General features: G+C 50.6%; 1 protein-coding gene across 3 annotated transcripts; it reads right to left on the bottom strand.

Moving 5' to 3' along the window:
- Positions 1-722: 722 nt before the first annotated feature.
- Positions 723-19,156, bottom strand: Rasgrp4 (RAS guanyl releasing protein 4). 3 transcript variants are annotated; one of them, XM_032896176.1, is made up of 17 exons: positions 19,134-19,156; positions 16,269-16,453; positions 15,335-15,440; positions 15,148-15,210; positions 14,109-14,240; positions 13,838-13,991; positions 11,212-11,283; positions 9,574-9,690; positions 8,308-8,583; positions 5,868-5,948; positions 5,672-5,776; positions 5,428-5,546; positions 5,187-5,331; positions 2,847-2,883; positions 2,626-2,760; positions 2,391-2,503; positions 723-916 (listed from the first exon to the last, which is right to left on the bottom strand). In XM_032896176.1, the coding sequence occupies exons 1-17, from the start codon at positions 19,154-19,156 to the stop codon at positions 860-862; spliced, it is 1,920 nt and encodes a 639-aa protein (XP_032752067.1). In that variant the 3' UTR covers positions 723-859. The 3 variants fall into 3 exon arrangements, with proteins under 3 accessions (XP_032752067.1, XP_032752066.1, XP_032752065.1); XM_032896175.1 differs by having other exon boundaries at positions 11,212-11,385; XM_032896174.1 differs by having other exon boundaries at positions 743-916; positions 5,172-5,331; positions 11,212-11,385.
- Between the last annotated feature and the right edge of the window lie 368 nt (positions 19,157-19,524).

Raw genomic sequence — 19,524 nt, forward strand, 5'->3', positions numbered from 1 at the left:
CCCTGGTACCAACTCTGCCAGGTCTAGGCACAGCTGGACAATACAGGTGAGCATCTCTGCCTTTGGGGAGCCACTCCTGGCAAGGAGGGGCAGACCTTTAACGAGATAAATAGGTGAATGTCTAGCTTGTTAGAGGACCAAAGTGCCACGGAGGGAAATAAAGCAGAAGGGGGCAAGGGTCAGAGCACGTCTATGTAACAAGCCTTGAGGTCAGGAGGCCTCCCTAAGGAGTTGTCACTGGAGCAAAGTTCTAGAGCAGGTGAGTCATACAGACTGCAGGCAAAGAGCATTGCAGGCGAAGAGAACAGGGAGTGCAAAGGCCCTGGGGTAGGAATATTTGGGGGCATGTTCTAGAGGCCAGTGTCGGTGAGAGGATGAGCAGAGGTGAGCTGTGGGAAGGGAAGACAGGCGATGGGGACAAACCTTGCAGTAAACCACAAGACTGGGGTTTACCTTGAGCAAGCTGTGGAAGATGTTTCACACACACTGCCCACGCCAGCCCCTTTCCTGTCCCCTCCACCCCCACAGCTCCCCAATCCCATGCCAAGAGTCCATGTGGTCCACTGGTTCAGAGCTCCAGTTTTAAAACAGGTGCGACTCTTGCCTCCCACACCGTGGGCCTGAGGGCTAACCTTCCTGAGCTTTCGTCTTCTCTGCCGAGTGGGTAGCTGACACAACTGGAGTCCAAATGCATCCAACCCAGAGCTGCAGAGTCGGGGGGAGGAGCATGGCTGGCAGTCAGTGCAGTGCCAAAGGACATTTTTTTAGGGGGGAAAGATGGCAGGTGCCTCGTGAGAGGCAGCGCAGATGTGGAAGAGGCATTGGGTAGGGGAGTAAGGGAAGAGACTCCAGATGCTGTTCAGGCGCTGGACTTCGAGGAAGCTTTGGATGGTAAAACTGGCGCTGGGCAGGGCACCTGGAAAGAGGAAGAATACACAATGACACAAGGAGGAGCACTTCATTTCTCCACACCCGGGCCCAGCGTCTCACTCAGGAGTGAACCAATAATCCCAGATGAAATCTCTGCCTTTTAGGAGTAGAAATTGTTCCGATAATATTTATTTTAGCCCCTGACCTTATTTGGCCTTTTTTTTTTTTTCGGTGGGGGCACCATTTTTCAAGTAGATGCTACCTACCCTGACCCTGGACAGTATGCCAAGGTCACGTGGCTAGGCGAGTGTGCCCTGGCCCTTATTCTTGCTTTACCCTTGTTTGTTTGTTTAAGACAGGATCTCACTGTGGCAGTCTGACTTGGATCCTTCGCCATGTAGGCTACCCTCGAAGTACTGTGGCTATTCTCCTGTCACAGCCTCTTCAGTGCCAGGATTATAGGTTTGAGCCACCATGCCTAGCTTTGTTTTTCCTCCCAGAATCCTTATCTTAGTTAGGGTTCAGTCCATTACCCTCAAGGTGGGAGCATGGCAGCATCCAGGCAGGCATGGTGCAGGAGGAGCTGAGAGTTCTACATCTTCATCTGAAGGCTGCTAGCAGAAGACTGGCTTCCAGGCAGCTAGGGTGACGGTCTTAAGGCCCATACCCACAGTGACACACCAAGGCCACGCCTTCTAATAGAGCCACTCCCTGGGCTGTGCATGTACAAACCATCACACCCGCCTTTGTCCCCTGCGTATATTAAAACTGCTATTATCCTATGTCAACAATAAAAACCATGGGGTTGGGGATTTAGCTCAGTGGTAGAGCGCTTGCCTAGCAAGTGCAAGGCCCTGGGTTCGGTCCCCAGCTCCGAAAAAAAAGAAGAAAAAAAAAAAAAACAATAAAAACTGGCCAGTGTCCACTGGGCATGATGGCTCATGCCTGTAATCTCAACATTCTGGAAGCCAAGGCAAGAGGATTATGAGGTTCAAGGCCAGCCTGGGTTACAAAGTGAGTTGGGTAGCTTTTGCCAACCTGACACAAACTAGAGACACTTGGGAAGAGAGAATCTCTGCTGAGGAATTGCTTCCCTCAGATCGGCCTGTGGGCATGACCAGGAGCCATTTTCCTGATTAATGTGGGAGAGCCCACCTCTGGGCAGGTAGTACAGGACTGCATAAGAAAGGAAGCTGAGGAAGCCATGGAGAGCAAGCAGGTAAGCCAGCAGTGCTTCTCCATGTTCTCTGCTTCGGTTCCTGCCTCCAGGGTCCTGCCTGACTTCCTTCAAAAAAAATGGGCAGTGACGTGGAAGTGCAGGTCAAATAACCCTTTCTCCCCTGAGTTGATCTTGGTCAGTGTTTTACCCCGGTAACAGAAAGCACACCAGGATAGACAAGGCCTCTACCCTCCCGTCCCGGTGACTGAGGCTTTTTACATGACTTCACTTTTCTGTGATGCCCAGATCCATCTGGTTTGCCCAGATAAACGGCCTGCCTCTCCCAGATCCATCTCCTTACCATCTCTGGCTCCCAGGAAGAGTGTGAGGACTCCGTCTGAGTCCAAGCATGGTGAAGGTGGCAACCAGACTCCAGATGCGGGGAGAGTGTATAGGAGAGACCTTCCTCGGAGCCTGTTGGCAGTGGGTGTGAAGGGCGGAAGAGCTGTGGCTCTGACAGGAAGGACTCCATGACCTTAGGAGTGAAGCCCATCCTCTGTGCCCTTCTCCCGGCACTACTGGGCCCTGGGTCTTACCACAGCCGGTAGGAGGAAGTGGTGTGGCTGGCCCGGGTGCGCCAGGGGGGCCCGGGTCACCTTTAGTCTCTGGCCTCTTCTTACACTCCACTCTCACTTGATCCCTGCAGTGTCTGTGACAACACAGCCCACAGTCTGGGGGGAAGGAGCTGTTAAGATAGCGCCTCGCTCTTCCAGCCTGCAGGTTGAGAGTCCCTCCCTCTTGAAGGCACCTCACTTACCCTGACAGCGATAGCCTCGCTTGGTGACCCCCCAGAGCTGGGGAAAAGAAGGGGACTCGGTTAGCTGGACTGAAGGAGGTAGCGTGGGTGGAAGCATGGGTGGGAGCGTGGGAGGGAAAGGATGAACGCCAACAGGTTTTGAAATTTCTTAAGATTCGGACAATTAACCAAAATGTTAGGAACATAGAGGTTATCTGAAATGTAGGGATAAGCAGGATATTAGAACTGGATAAACTAGGTTCAAAAATGTACTGTCTGTGCGCAGGGTCTGTTTGTGTAGTTCATGGTGTCTCTCTAGGCCCCAGAACTGCCTGACTCATGGGCTGTGTCAAATGCAGGCCTAACAGTGAAGAAACAGTAAGATCTAGGAATTAGTCTGGATTTGATTGAGATTCAGCCACACTCAAGAATCTGAAGTCAGGTGTGGAGACACATGCTTGCAATCCCAAGAGACCGAGGCAAGAGTGAGCTACACAATCAATTTCAGTGTGTGTGAGAGAGAGAGAGAGAGAGAGTGTGTGTGAATGTGTATAAGAGTGAGTGTGTGTGTGTGTGTGAGAGTGAGTGTGTGTGTATGTGAGTGTGTGTGAGAGTGTGTGTGAAATGTGTGTAAGAGTGAGTGTGTGAGAGTGTGTGTGTGTGAGTATGTGTGAGAGTGTGTGTATGTGTGTGAGTGTGCGTGTGTGTGTGAGTGTGCATTGTGAGAGTGAGTGTGTGTGTGAGTGTGCATTGTGAGAGTGTGTGTGAGAGTGTGTCTGTGTGTGTGTGTGTGTCTGTAGGGGGCGTGTCTGAGAATTGAACCCAGGGCCTTTTGCATGGCAGACAAGCACCCTCTATCACTTTCCCATATCCCCTGCCCTAAAAAATAAATTTGAAGCCTGCCTGAGCTACATGGGATAACCCTGTCTCAAAAGCCCAAAATTTGAGGGAAAAACCAACAAAAATAAAAAATGTCTTTAATTTGGAAATGACCTAAACTTTGGATGGTTCTGGGTATAACGATCAGATTCTTTTGTGACCAGGTTTCACTAAGTATTCTTCAATAACCTGGAGTTCTTCATGTAGACCAGGCTAGCCTCAAACCCACAGAGATCTGCCTGCCTCTGCCTCTTAGATGCCGGCTGGCATTAAAGATGTGCCCAGGCTGATGTTTGCATTTATTTTACATTTTGCTGGTTTTTTTTTTAAAATAATTTGAGTAACACGTATTAAAGTTTTTTTGTATTCTACTTGGCATATGTGTGCCTGTGTGTGCACACACATATGCATACCATAGGGCACGATAATGTTGGAGAACATCATGAAATCAGCTCTCTCCTTCCACCTTAGTATGGGTCCTGGAGACAGAACCCAGGCTTCTGGGCTAGCAGCATCTTTACCTGCTGAGCTCTCTCACTGGCCTGTTTTCAAGACAGGTCTCAATCTCTTTGCAGCCAAGGGCTGATCTAGAGCTCACTTATGTAGCTCAGGCTAGCTTCAATCTCGTGGAAATCCCCTTGCTTCAGTCCCCTAAGTCCTGGAATTACAGGCATGGGTCACTAGGCCTGGCTCTCAGTTTTACAGTGTATTTACTTTGTTACAGGTACATGTGTGCATGCCACTTGTCTGTGTGTGCAACACATGCACGCAGGTACCGTCAGAGGCAGAAAAGGGGCACCGGAAACCCTGAAACTGGAATCACAAACAGTTGTGAGATGCCCACTCACAATGGTGGGAACCACACCCTTCAGCAAGGGCAGCCAGGGGATGTTACCTCCTGAGGCTTCTCTCAGCTCCATTATTGCCTCTTTATATGTTTGTTTGTTTGTTTGTTTACATTTTCTAAGACGGGGTTTCCGTGGTTGTCCTAGAACTCACTCTGTAGACCAGGCTGGCTTCGAACTCAGAGATCAGCCTGCCTCTGCCTCCCATGTGCTAGGATTAAAGGCGTGTGTCATCACCACACTCAGCTATGTTAGTGTTGATTAAAGGACAGGGTCTCCTCTAGCTCAGGTTGGCCTCAGACTCACTCTGTAGCTGAGGATCACCTTGCACTCCTGGGTTCTAGTACCCCACCATGCCCAAGCAATCTACTCAGGACTGCAGATGATCCAGTGTTTTGGGAATTACTTGAGGTTGTGGATAGTGGTCACCGCTTGGCCATTGTCTGAGTGAAGGTCACCTAATGTCATGTAGACTTTGGTGAGTACCCGGAATATAGGAATTTCAGTGTTTGGTGCTTATATGAACTCTGTGGAATATCTGACACTGGAGCATTTCTGGAAGTCCCCCCCCCCCTCCTACAAAAAACTGGCCCAAGGGGAGACAGGACCCAAGGGTGCTAACAGGGCCAGTGCTCACGAAGCCGTTGCAGCTGTGACAGAAGGTGGGCTTGCGGAAGGTGACCTCCTGGAAGGCGTGCAGGAAAGCCAGGCCCAGCTTGGAGCAGATGGCGCTGGCATGGAGCAGATACTTGGTCAGCTCCTCTCTGCTGAAGGAGCCACTCCTACGGGGCAAAGGCCGCATCTCAGCATGCCTGGCCGCTCATGGCATGTCCAGGATCCTTGGTTTTGGAATGTTCAGGAGTCTCAGGGCCTCTTACCCGTGGCGGGGAGGTGGGTGAAGCCCATGGCAGGCAAAGGGGAAGTTGCCTGACAGCTTCTCAAAGTCCTCCAGAGAAATAGAGCCATGGCCTTCTGGGTCATAGTTCTTGAACACGGACTTCAGAGGGATGCAGAGAATGGGGTGAGGACAAAGCACCCAGGTCTAGCCCTGTGGGCTTAGCTCCTTCCCCAGGTCCCACCCAACCTCCCTCCATCAGGCTGCACTTGGAAGTTCCTCCTCACCTCCACTAGCTGTTCCACATGCTGACCCAGAGTCGCACTGTCTGGCTTTGGCGTCACACCATGGGCCCACTCTACCACCACAGGCGCTTTGAAGGGGGATGGGGGCTAGAGGACACAAGGGACATGGTCAGTCAAAGCATAGACTTGAGCTGGGGCTCAGAGGTGGGGGGGTCAGAGGTCAAGGGTCAAGGCTCACCAGACTCTTGGGACAACGTGGCTCCCGGGCATAAGAAAGCTCGTAGATCTCATCTTCCGTGTAGAAGAGATCCAGGGAGAGCTGGGGGATGGTCAGGGCAGTAAAGTTCCACTTTAGGTCAGTCTCTGCCTAGACTGTCTTCCCATCATCCTCTCAGATCCTTCTCTAGAGGCTTTTGTACTTGTCTGGCCATACCTGTCACCCTCTACACTGATTCCTCCACAGCCAGAGGTGCCTTATTCCCACTGAGGCTTTTTTTTTAAGTGTGTGTGTGTGTGTGTGTGTGTGGTGTGTGTGTGTGTGTGTGTGTGTGTGTGCGTGCATGTATGTAAGCTAGGCATGAGCAGGTGCCCACAGAGACCAGGAAAGGCACTGGATCCCCTGGAACTGGAGTTACGGTAAATTGCGAAACTACCTACTTGCATGCTGGGAAAGGAAATGAGATTCTCAGAGCAGCAAGAACTCCTAACCACTGAGCCACCTCTCATCATCCACTCCCCAGCACGCTTTTTTTGAAGTCAGTTTTACTCCAGGCTGGCCTAGAATTCATGATCTTCTCTTACCCTCCTGAATGTTTCGAAATTATGCAGTGAGCTATGTATCTTCATTTGCACTGGGCCCTGACAATTATGCCTGGTCTTGTCTCAGTGTCCGTGAACTCAATTCTTCAAGCTTACCCTACCCAACCTTCAGAGTTTCTGTCTCAGCTTTCCTGACCCACAAAATGATAAAGGTACTCCTATGCTGGAGTTATTATTTTTTCTTTTTTTCGGAGCTGGGGACCGAACCCAGGGCCTTGCGCTTGCTAGGCAAGCGCTCTACCACTGAGCTAAATCCCCAACCCCCTATGCTGGAGTTATTAAGTCAAAGTGATCTGAATTCTTTTTCTTTTTTTTTTTAAAGATTTGTTTAGTATATATAAGTACACTGTAGCTGACTTCAGACACACCAGAAGAGGGCATCAGATCTGATTACAGATGGTTGTGAGCCACCATGTGGTTGCTGGGAATTGAACTCAGGACCTCTGGAAGAGCAGTCAGTGCTCTTAACCGCTGAGCCATCTCTCCAGCCCGTGATCTGAATTCTTTTGCACATGTCTACAGATCAAACCCAGGGTCACAAACATGCTCTAGTACCCTCTGGGCATGGAAAACATAACTGAATCTAAGTGTATAGTAGGCAGAGGAAAGAGGAATGTCAGGAGTTTAGGGCTAGCCTGGTCTACACAGTTCTAGGCCAGCAAGGGCTATATTGTAAGGCCCTGTATCGACAATACAAAACAAAAAGTGCTCCAACCACAAAATTATATCCTTAGCTCTTGCTTGTGTGTGTGTGTGTGTGTGTGTGCGCGCACATACATGTGTATGTCGAAGCACATGGATTCACACGCATGTGGCTTCTGAGGTCAATGTTGGTTGTCTTCCTTAGTTTCTCTCCACTTTATTATTATTAATCTTTTGTTACTGTTTTTAGAGACAGGGTCTCACTACGTAACACTGGATGGTCTGGAACTCACTATGTAAACCAGGCTGGCCTAGAACTCACGATCCTTCTGTGTCAGCCTCCTGAGTTTGGGAAGCCTGGTGCCTAGGAACAATAACTGTCAGGAGCTTCTGATTACATTTCAGATAGGCCACACCCTTGAAGTTTGGATGTTGATCCAAGGGGCTCAGAACACTGGGTGATTCTGTCTGTTTCTCTTTCCAGAGCTGAGGACGGAAGCCCAGGGCTTGTCATTTGCTAGGCAAGTCCCCTCCCACGGCACAACACCCCAGTCCCTTACTGCTGCAGGGATACAAAGACCTAAAGCAATCCAGGGGCCTGGGTCCTCGAGTCAGGGAAAAATGTGTTTGTCATGTTCCAGATTCTGTTCTTTTTTTTTTTTCTCTTTGAGATACAGGTTAGCCCAGGCTAGACTTGACTTCACAACAGTTGTCTGCTCTCATCCTTTTGAGTGCTGGGGTTATTAAAGGTGCGAGCCACCACACCAGTTCAGATGCTCTTCTGACGATGTCATATGACACAACTGACTGGTTCTTCTTAGTCACACTCTGAAGTGGGTTCTATTATTTTCCTTGTTTTGAAAGCAATGAAACTGAAGGATGTGATACACTGTGTAGCTGTGTAATCATACAGCTCCTGGACTTCATGTGTTCCATAGCTGGGCTTCCTGCTATACGCCTCTAGTCACCTCAGTGGTAGAGCCCCTGCCTAGAATCCCCCACTGAGGGGCTGGGGGCGTGGCTCAGTGATTAAGCGCTCACATACGATAAGTGAGGTCCTAGTTCCAATTTCCAGTACAGTCAAAAGCTAACCAACCAAACAAAAATCTCTCATACCATAACTAATTCTGGTCCTACAGATTTCCAGTAGCCAAGGAATCTAAATATCAGTCCCCTGGGATCTTCAGGAAGCTCACAACATGGGGCCCATAACTCACCGTCAGCAGGTGTAGCAGGTCCTCATTGGCACTGCACGGGGGATGCTGTCTCTGGAGTGCTGCCAGCTCCTGCAGCCGTAGATAGAGGCTATTCAGCTTGGGTAGGTGCAGGCGGCCATCTGGCAACCTGTCTGGATGGGCCTCATACAGAGATACCAGGTCCTTGAGGTGAACACCCAGTACTGGCAGCCGGAAGCCAGTGCAGCTGGCCCAGGTGCGGCGGTAGTAGGCATAGTTGTTGTGGGAAGAGAGGAGCTCTGTCAGCTCCAGCAGGGCCTGTGTAGAAAGTGCATACTGTGGACCAGAATGTCTCTGTTCTGAACCTCCTGGAGGGGGTACAGTAGCAGTCTCCATTGTGGACTCTGAATACCAAAATCTGGATTAGACACACACAGTGTGAGCACTAGCCTAGAATCCTCCAGTGAGGGGCTGGGGGAGTGGCTCAGTGGTAGAAGCCCTGCCTAGAATCCCCCAGTGAGGGGCTGGGGGCGTGGCTCAGTGGTAGAGCCCCTGCCTAGAATCCCCCGGTGAGGGGCTGGGGGCGTGGCTCAGTGGTAGAGCCCCTGCCTAGAATCCCCCAGTGAGGGGCTGGGGGCGTGGCTCAGTGGTAGAGCCCCTGCCTAGAATCCCCCAGTGAGGGGCTGGGGGCGTGGCTCAGTGGTAGAGCCCCTGCCTAGAATCCTCCAGTGAGGGGCTGGGGCGTGGCTCAGTGGTAGAGCCCCTGCCTAGAATCCCCCAGTGAGGGGCTGGGGGCGTGGCTCAGTGGTAGAGCCTCTGCCTAGAATCTCCCAGTGAGGGGCTGGGGGCGTGGCTCAGTGGTAGTACCCCTGCCTAGAATCTCCCAGTGAGGGGCTGGAGGCGGGCTCAGTGGTAGAGCCCTGCCCAGAATCCCCAGTGAGGGGGCTGGGGCGTGGCTCAGTGGCAGAGCCCCTGCCTAGAATCCCCCAGTGAGGGGCTGGGGGCGTGGCTCAGTGGTAGTACCCCTGCCTAGAATCTCCCAGTGAGGGGCTGGAGGCGTGGCCCAGTGATAGAGCCGTTGCTTAGAATCCACCCGAGGTGCCATGACATTGCTCAGTGGAGCAACACCGTGGTAGGTGGCCCGGGGAGAAAGAATAGGGATAGTGAAGGGTCTATAGAATTTGGGGGATAGAGGTCCTAGGCTGTTGTTTTCAGAGTCCTTGAGTAGGGACGGATAGCAGTTAAGGAGTGATGTGTGAGGGTTCAGGGCATGTGACCATTTTGGACTTTGGGGAGTTAAGGGGTTACCTTAGTGCTGTCAGGGCTCAGATGGACATGGGAGTCCTTGAGTCTGGAGATGGCGCTATGACACAGACCCCCCGTGACCGCCATCAGTGTGTTGAAATTCTGCATCTGGCGAAGCCTCTGGATGGGAGATAATGAACAGAGGTAAGAGGTACCACAGAACAGTGTCAGGAAGGGGTGCTGAGCTAGGGGTGTCAGTCCTGTGGGAGTGTGGCCCAGTGGGAGCAGATGAGTGGGTTAGACTGCCAAGGTGCCAGGCAAGTACCTAGAGTTAGGCAAGTTTGGAGGACAGGTGTGTCAGCCAGGGATAGAGAATTCAGAAATGTATCAGGTGTCATGCTTCTGGGGGGGGGTCAAACAAGTGTCAGAGTCACACAGGTAAGGGCATGGACTGTGAATGGGAGCTGGGGACCAGGCAGAAATGACTAGAAGGACAGTGGTGTGGAAGAGGGAGAGATGTGAGACCAGTGTGAGGTCCACAGGCGTCAGGGGAATTCTCTCTCCTCGCCTTGAGAACTGGAAAGGTAGAGGTCACTGTGGAGGGAGGCAGGACCAAGAAGATGCTCAGGCCAAGGAGTTCTCAGACTGATGCCAGACCAGCTCTCACGTCTAAAGAGCCCAGCAAGATAGCACTCAGTGGTAGAGCCCCTGCCTAGAATCCCCCAGTGAGGGACTGGGGCAATTGGCTCAGCGGGGAAGGACTTATTTAGGGTGCAGGAGGTCCTGGGTTCAATCCCCAGTATGGACACAAATAGCCACATAAGAGGAAGGAAAGTGTTGGAAGGCTCATAAGGAAGGGCGTGGTCTGCTTCAGAGATATTCAAAGAGGCCTGACCACAGGGCTTCCCTTTTCCCAGAAGAGAGGGGGAGGCTGACTCAACAGATCAAGGCCAGAGAGACTGGACTAAGTCTCTCTGTATTGAAGTATCACTAAGAGAGATACGGTCACCATCCCAAAGACACAGAGGGGTCCTGAGGACTGAGCTGCAAAGCCAAGGACATGGAGAGGATCTTTCTCTGCAGGGGATAAAATCTTTGACTTCAAGCTTGGGAAACAAGTGTTAATTCCTAACTACAGAGCCAACTGGTGGGGCCAGGCAAGGTCTAACTCTGATGTCAATGTCCCAGGAATATGGAGTTTGATGAGGCTAGGGTGTGATATCATAGGTGTGGTGGCTGAGAGGTGGCCTACTGGATCAGGAGCGTGGAGCCAAGGGCTGGAGAGATAGCTCAGTGGTTAAGACCACATACTGCTCTTGCAGAGGACCTGAGTTCTGTTCCCAGCACCCACTTTAGGCAGCTCACAACCACCTCCTGTAACTCCAGTGTCACTGGCCTCCAAAGTCACAGACACACACACACATCATTTAAAATAATTAAAAATAAATTAAAAAGAAAAAAGGCTGGAGCTTCGGTCGGGAGCTGTGCCAACTGTACAGTTCCAGAAGCAAGTAGAAGCCAGCTGTGGTTTAACAACCTCGGACTACGTAGGCAGAGGCATCTCTTTGAGTTCAAGGCCAGCCAGGTCTACATAGTGAGTTTCAGGACTAGGATTACATAGAGACCATTTCTCATAAAATAAAATAATAAAATAAAAAAATAATAAAGCAAGTGGAAAGGACTGGGTGGTCAGGGGCTTACCTGTGCCACACGAATGAATTTATCCACTACCTGGGCACGCTGCACAGGCCCAGGACGACTCAGCACCATGACCTGTACCCAGCAGGACACACTGTTGCTCAGACCCACAGAACCTTCCAGAGCAGGACAACCTCTCACCGAGCCCTGCAAAACATAGCCCCGCAGGTCTTGGGGCTGAGGCCGAGATTGGTCAGGGTGTGTCCTGTTGCTCACATTCCGTCTTTCTGGCAGATCCAACCTCTCGTGTCCTAGCATGGTCTAGCCTAAGTCTCCCCCAGGCTGCTGGAGGTCCCTGACATCACTGTGTCCGTCTCCAGTCTGTGTGCTCATTGTATGTGCATGATGGTGGCAAGTCAGTGAAGGGAATGGCGGGCAGGGGACTTGAAAGTGGCTTCTACTTGTTCTGCTCAGTAGGATATACACTTCACACTCAAATTTACAACACCACACAAGTACACATGTACACACACACACAGAGCCATACACATGCATGCACACACACACATGCACACACACATGTACACACAAATATACATACATGCATATACATGCGTGCACATGAACATGCATGCACACATAATACACATGCATATACACACTAATGTGCACACACATACTTGCACACTCATGCGCACACATACATATGCATATACATACACATATGTACACACATACACACATAATACACATGCATTACATACACATATACACACCCATGTGCACATACATACAGACACTTGCAGTCTTGTGCACACATATGCACACACACTTGCACACTCATGCATACATACATACACATATGCATATACATACATGCACATACATACATGCATCCACATACACACACACATACACATTCACACAGACCTATCTGGAAATCTGTCCCCTAAAGGAACCAGGTCTCCACTTTCCTTAAAGACAATGTCTAGATGACAGATAACAGCTGATACATTTAAATACAGAAGCATGTGCAGTTGCCTTTAGGGAAGTGAAATACAGTCATTTACTCAATGTTTACTCTGAACCATGCATTGGTCTCAGGTAGGAACTGTTAACATTCTGTTTTAATTTTTACCTTTCCATATGAGGAAACTGTGGCATGGCTATTTGAAATGCTTGGTGAATAAATGAATAGCTGATAAAATATTTCGAACACAATTCTGTGACTGAATCTACTGTAATAAGTATTTTTTTGCGACTGGGTCTCATGTAGTCCAAGCTGGCCTTGAACTTCCTGTCCTCCTGCATCGGCTTCCTAAGTGCTGGATTATAGGTCTGTGCCCCCTCAACATACTGCAGTGAGCACTTTTTGTTGTTGTTCGTTTTGTCGTTGTTTTGTTTTTTTGAGACAGGGTTTCTCTGTGTAGCCCTGGCTGTCCTGGAACTCACTCTGTAGGCCAGGTTGGCCTCGAACTCAGAGATTCGCCTGCCTTTGCCTCCCAAGTGCTGGGATTAAAGGCGAGCGCCACCACAGCTGGCTGCAATAAACACTTTTAAATGGTTTTTTTCATTCTGTCAAGGACGCTATGAATTTTATGAATGAATACCTGAGAGGTTGGGAAAGTAGGTCAAAACTAGCTAGATACCAAGGGGCTGAGGGACACTGGGGACACAGCTCCTTGGTACAATGCTTGCCTATCCTGCCTGAAGCCCAGGGTTTGATCTGCTGCACTGCACAAACCAGTTGTGTTGGTGCACATCAGTAACTCGAGCACTCGAGATGTGGAGAGGATGGACGGAGTTCAAAGTCATCCTTGGTTACGCAGGTGTAAACCATGAGAGCCCTGTCTCCAAACAACGGGCAGACAGGAAGTGAGGGATGAGTGGGAGGAGACAGCGTTGCTGAGATAGCTCATCGAGTCAAGGGGCCTGCGCTGGATTCCTGGGCCCCGCATGGTAGAAAGAGAAGATAGATTCCTACAAGATATCGTCTGTCAACCACATCTCGCAAACACGACAGATGAATATGCAGAGTAAATGTGTTTAGAAGGAAGAAAATAAAATTAATAATAGAATATAATTAAAAATAAAATGTAAGATAATATAATAAATAATAAATTAATAAAATTAGTAATAAAATAAAAGGAAGAAAAATAAACAAAATTTGAACTCAGGCTTGGCTTTCAGGCAACCTAAATCATTGTCTCAGACCCTCCTGCCTTCTGGTTTGACCGCTTAAGAGTGTTGTAGTCTTGGGGTTGGGGATTTAGCTCAGTGGTAGGGCGCTTGCCTAGGAAGCGCGAGGCCCTGGGTTCGGTCCCCAGCTCCGGAAAAAAAGAAAAAGGAAAAAGAGTGTTGTAGTCTGCAACCAGGAGTGGTGGTGCACAACTTTAGTCCCAGCACTCGGGAGGCAGAGGCAGGCAGATCTCTGAGTTCGAGGCCAGCCTGGTCTACAGAGTGAGTTCTAGGCTAGATAGGGCTGCACAGAGAAACCCTGTCTCAAGAAAGAGTTTACAATATAGCTCAGTGTTAGAGCGCTTGCCTAACACAGGTGAGACCCTGGGTTCAGCTACCAGAGCTGTTAACGTGATAACTGTACTACTACTGATAGTAAAATCATAGTTCCACATGGATGCCCCACCCTGTTCCCTGCTTAGGGGTGCACTGGGAGAGGAGGCATTCTCACCGTGATGGCCTGGAAGGACCGGAACTCCAGGTAAGTAAGGTGCTCTGCCAGCTCCTCTGTCTCCAGGTGATCGAACAGCAAGGACACTTTCCGCTTTTTGCCCAGGCCTGGGCTGCTCATGGGAGGTGGGGGACCGGGCCCTCCAGGACTCAGCCTGGAGGCCAAGAAAGACAGGTTATTGGAGTGGCTCAAGAGTTGAGGGTTTGGGGGACATGGAGGGTGTGTGTGGGCAGGATAGGGTGGGCAGGGAAGGAGGGTAGGGTTGGCTCACAGATTGGAGGCATCTCCTAGGCTCCTTTGGGCCATGTTCCCCTCCTGAGCTACAGTGGTCCAAAACCGGTTTATGATTGCTTCCAGCTGGGGTTCCTGGTGCACTACCTCGGGGTGATGGGTCAGCCAGTACCTGGGAGGAGGGGTTCAAAGATGGGAGGTAAACTTGGGCTGGCTATAGGGTGAAGAAGTTAAGGGGGCTTTAGGCCAAGGAATTTTAAACGTGGAACTGTGGGCATTTACACGTGTGCTGGGGTTTCTGGAACCAGGATATAGAGGGGTGATTCAAAGGATGGGGAGACCTCGGGTGAGAATGGGGGGTGCTATGTAAAACAGGATAGGGACCTCTTGAGACCGTTGGGAAGCAAGATGGGTAGGGGTGGGGGGAAGATTTGGGGAGTCAAGGTGATGCAGTATGTAGGTATGTAGGAACTGAGGTCTCACCTTGGAGAGTCTATGGGATCTGGCCAGGAATCTCCAAGAATCGTGTGTTCTAAGGAGTGGTACGGTAGGGAGCGGGGGCGTCTCAGGAACTGTTAGGAATGTTCTTTTAATGTTCTGTAAGACTTTCTCTTCATTTTGTATGTATGAGTGTTTTGTCTACATGTATGGATGTGTACCATGTGCACGCCTGGTGCCCACGGAGGTCAGAAGACAGGTGCTGGATTCCTTAGAACTGGAGTTATAGTCATCGGCCAATACTGGGTGCTAGGAACTGAATCCAGGCCCTCTGAAAGAGCTGGCCCTCTGAGCCATCTGTCCAGTCCCAGCCAATGGCGTTTTAGCATGTATTTTTGGTAATTTTTTTTGTTTTGTTTTGTTTTTGAATTGAGGCCTACTCTATAGGCTAACTTTAAACTTGAAAAGATCCTTTTGCCTCAGGCTATCTCATGCCAGGATTACAGCTATCCCATAAGTTCTTTGCATGGGATTTTAGAAAATGGGGCTGAGTGAGTGTGTGTGGGTTGGGGTAGCGATCAGTCTGTGGGGGTATCTTAGAGAGGTGTTTCATGATGCTGAGAGCCTTGGGCCAGACCTACCTGACCAGGTAACAGATCTGTAGCTGTCTTAGCTCCCGAGCATCTTTGGCAGCCTTCTGATACGTGAGAGTTCTGGTCAAGGCTGTTTTCCAGCATCCCTGTCTGCCCTCTCCCCCTTCCCAACTCCCAGGAGTTTACGGGTCCGCCTTCATCCCTCTAGATGGAGATCATGGTTCTGGGAGGATATGAAGTCAGCAGGCGGGCAGCAAGGTCTGAGGATGGCAGCACCCAGCTGTGCATGGTAAGCACCATCTTGAGAATGTGGTCCCCTCGGCATAGGCTGCCAGATGAATCTGGAGGAGGAAGGAGAGGCTATCAGCCTGGGCCCTGGACAACAGACCCATGGTCCCCTGAACTGAATGGGCAGGCTGGCGTACATGTAATGCCCTGCAGGAACTCGAGTGAGCAGAATGATTTCTTCATGTTTCAGTTTCCTTACCTGTGAGGTGCCCGGGGTGGTGCGAATTTGGCTCCTTGCCCTCAATCAAGGTTGAGATATTTAAAGTTCTTCAAACTTTTGAAGATTTAATTTTATTATTTTAAAGTCTCTCTCTCTCTCTCTCTCTCTCTCTCTCTCTCTCTCTGTGTGTGTGTGTGTGTGTGTGTGTGTGTGTGTGTGTGTGTGTGTGTGTGTAAGTGGGGTTTGCTCAAATGGGTGCAGGACCCGTCTCAGGCCAGACGTATCAGGTTGCCTGGAGTTGGGGTTACTGGTGGAAGTGAACCTTTTGAGGTCGGTACTGGGAATCACTCAGGTCCTCTAGACAAGAGCTATGTGATTTAATCACTCAGATGTCTTTCCAGCCTTCTCTTTATTTTTTGAGACACGAATTACTACGTAGTATTGCCAACTTGAAACTCGCTATTTGGACCAGACTGGTCTCAAATTCAGAGAAATGCCTGCCTCTGCCTCCTAAGTGCTGGGATGAAAGGCCTGGGCCCCATCACCCAGGTAGGTCTGGAACTTTATCCTCCTGCTTCAGCCTTCAAAAGTAAGCTGCCTGGTCCCAGTTCTCTCTGGGAAAATTCATCCTACTCAGCCGTGTTCTTCCCCAGTCAGCGAGGCTGGGAGAGGATGCTGGCTGGCTGACTGTTAGGCTGGAGAGGCTGGCCCAGCCACTCACCAAAGCACCGGATGCATTCCTCCAGTAGCTCATCCACACTGCAGCTGCTCTCACTCAGCACGCCCAGGTTCAGGGAAGCCATGACCTTGCTGATTTCCCGGGGGGTGGGACACGTCTTGTGGCGGCGGGCCTGTCTCGGCCGACCATGCCCTCCTGCCTTCCCAGAGCATTCCTGATGAGACTTCCTGCAAGGTACACACAAATGCGCACACACAGAAGCATCCCGGGAGCCCCGCTCTCTAAGTACACTCCCGCAGTTCTTCTGGTCTCCAATCCCTCTCGGCACCACGGACCAAAGTTCTCGCAGATCAGACCTCAGAGATACCCATGAGGGACTCCTGGGTGACAACCCCCAAAATATTTAAGACCAAAGATCCAGGAGCAAGGCCCACTGACAGCATTCCTTGTTTTGCTTTTAAGTGTTGTTTTTACAGCTAGTGTACAAAATAATGGGGTTCCCTATGACACTGTTCACACGTAATACGTGTCATCGTACTGGCGCCTTGCTCCGGTCTGTCACCCGTCTGCCCTCTCTCATCTCCTTGGTTCCTTCCCTCTCCCACATGTCCTTCTGCCTTCCTGTCACATGTGCATGCATGCACGTATGTGTGTCTACACACACTTACATCGAGTTTCATATATAAAGGAAAACACGTAGTATTTTGCCTCTCCCCTGTTTTTCCTCCATCATTGCCACAAAAATTCCTCTTGACGACACAGTCCCAAAGCACCATGAATTTGCTGTAAGTAGAGCCCCCCCTCCCCCTCAGGACTTATCCTGGGACCTACTCCTAGGACCCTAGGACCGACCCCTGGCTTTCCATGGTGTCTCATGAGTTGGACTTCAGGTTCCTTCCAAAGCCAGAGTGTCACTCCCTTCCCCAATTCTGTAGAAGTTATACGTCTGTATCCTAGTGATGGAGACGACCTATGTGGTCAGGCCTCTTGGAATCAACCTCACCACCCCCATCCCCTGCAAGACAACAGGACCCCCTCATCCAAGCTAGCTTTTGCATACCCAAGAGTCTTAGCCTCCAGCCTGTTCCCCACATTTTGGAGCCAGGAGAGGAAGTACACCGGAGCTTCTCTGGGGCTCCTGAGTGGTAGGGGTGGTCCCTGGGGCCATAGTAGCTTCAAGGAAAGTTTAAAAATAACCTTCCCTGTCATAGGCCTCCCAAGGTGTCGGTCCCAGGTGGGGAAAAGGGGGTGGTGGGAGGAAGGGGGACCAGAGGGAGGGATTAGGGTCTAGTCTTCAGAGTCATCTAGAACTGGGTTCCAGAAATTTCTGATGGCCGTGCGCCTTTTAGTAAGTAACCCAGCGTCTTTCTGGCCCTTGTTTTCTACACAGGAAAAGGTAGAGTCATCCTTGGATTTTTTCCCCCCACATGTTAGAAAGCCTGGATCCTCAAAAGATCCTGGTTGATGAGGAGGAAGCTGACCTCCAGATAGGAAAAGAAAGCTCATGTTGTGACACTCTCTTGTAATCCTAGCTGCCTGGGAAACTGAGGCAGGTGGGTTGCAAGTTTGAGGCCAGCTTTGGCTACAGAGCAAAACTCTCAAAAAATGAAAACAAGAACAATCACAACAACAACAACAACAAAACACACACACACACACACACACACACACACACACACACACACACAACCAAGACAGAAGGAGGCATCCAGGCTTTCAGCATGGCATGGGTGTGAAATCACAAACAGGGACGTCCTAAAATAAAATCTGTCATGTCGGGATTGGGGATTTAGCTCAGTGGTAGAGCGCTTGCCTAGCAAGTGCAAGGCCCTGGGTTCGGTCCCCAGCTCCGAAAAAGAGAAAAGAAAAAAAAATCTGTCATGTCCTGTGCAGCATCATAAGGGCTTACGACAGCTGCTAAATGTTAAATAAAATGGACACCCTGAGCATCGACTAGGAAGCAGGCTGAGGGCTGAACACTCTGTAAGGCTCAGTGTTTCTTGCCTTTTTTTTTTTTTTTTTTTTTTTTTTAGGCGCCCACACCAAGAACCAGCATCGCCTTCCTGAACATTCCATCCGAGCACAGCTTCTCAGACCGGTCCACGGCCTCACAAAAGGTAAAACTTTCCGGGTGAGTCCAAGGACTTGGGCTTTGCAAGCCCCCTGTGTGGCTGTGCAGTTGTCTAAGCAGGATAAAATGTTTAAAGCCCCTTTGAAGTGGTATCCATGATAACTCTGACAGAAGCAGAAACCGAGACACAGTAGTTGAGTAACTTACCTAAGCCCACGCAGGCAGAGGACGAGGCAACTAGGATTCTCTCACTATACTGAACCCCTCGGCTCCTCAGGGTCATGCTAGGGAGGTTGGAAGAGCTATCCTGGTTGGGGACCCAGCACCATCCTTCCTTATGGGGACAGGTGGGCAAGCAAAGCCAGGAGACAGAAGCCCATTTCAGACCCTGCTGCCCCTTACCTGCAGACCAGCAGCCCCCGTAGTGTCTGGAGCAGCCAGGAGTGGTTTAAGAGTCAGGGAAGCTGCCTAGACCTACGTCATGAACCTCTCTCCTGGGACACGGTCCTGCAGGAGCCTGGAGTTTCCAGTCCGGGGTGGGGGTGGGGAACAGTGACCATAACAGGGAACAGAGAAGACCCCGGGGAAGACAGGGGCAGCCAGTTGAGGGAGCTAGGATGGAGAGACACAGGACAGTTCAAACTCCAGGGAGAGACAGCAGCAGTAACGGAGACGCAGGTGCTCAGCTCTCTGAAGCATCTCATCCTTGAACCCCACTGGAGCCGGGTCTTGGAGGAGTGGGGCACTTCCCACCCCTATTATCTCCCCCACCTCCCCACAGCCAGCGGCACCAGGACTTTGGCTCTCCCAGGTCTCCTTGGGGAGGGTCCTCTTACCTTTTGATGTCTTTCCGGTTCATGTTTCTTGGAGGGGGCGGGAAGGGGGGTCCTGACAGGAGTGTGATCCGGTTTCTTCCCTAACCAGATTGTCAGGCCCCTGGGAGCTGGAGCGTCCACCGTGTTTAGGAAGGAAAGAGGAACTGCCCCTCCCCACCCACCCCCAGGCCAGGGGGAAGGAAGAGGCTGGGGAGAGACCAAAGGCTCCCCTCCCCCTCACGGGGATCCCTGACTGCTGAGGTTTCCGGTGCTGCCTACCCCCTCGGCTGTCTATCTATCTATCGCTCCATCTTTCTTTCTCTGTCACACACGCACACATACACACACAGAAACAGTTTTAAAAAGTGTGTAAAAACAAACTCAAAAAGAATAGTCTATCCTCCTCCTCCCT

The sequence above is a fragment of the Rattus rattus genome, chromosome 2 (genome assembly GCF_011064425.1).
Source record: "Rattus rattus isolate New Zealand chromosome 2, Rrattus_CSIRO_v1, whole genome shotgun sequence".
In the NCBI taxonomy this organism is placed as follows: domain Eukaryota; kingdom Metazoa; phylum Chordata; class Mammalia; order Rodentia; family Muridae; genus Rattus; species Rattus rattus.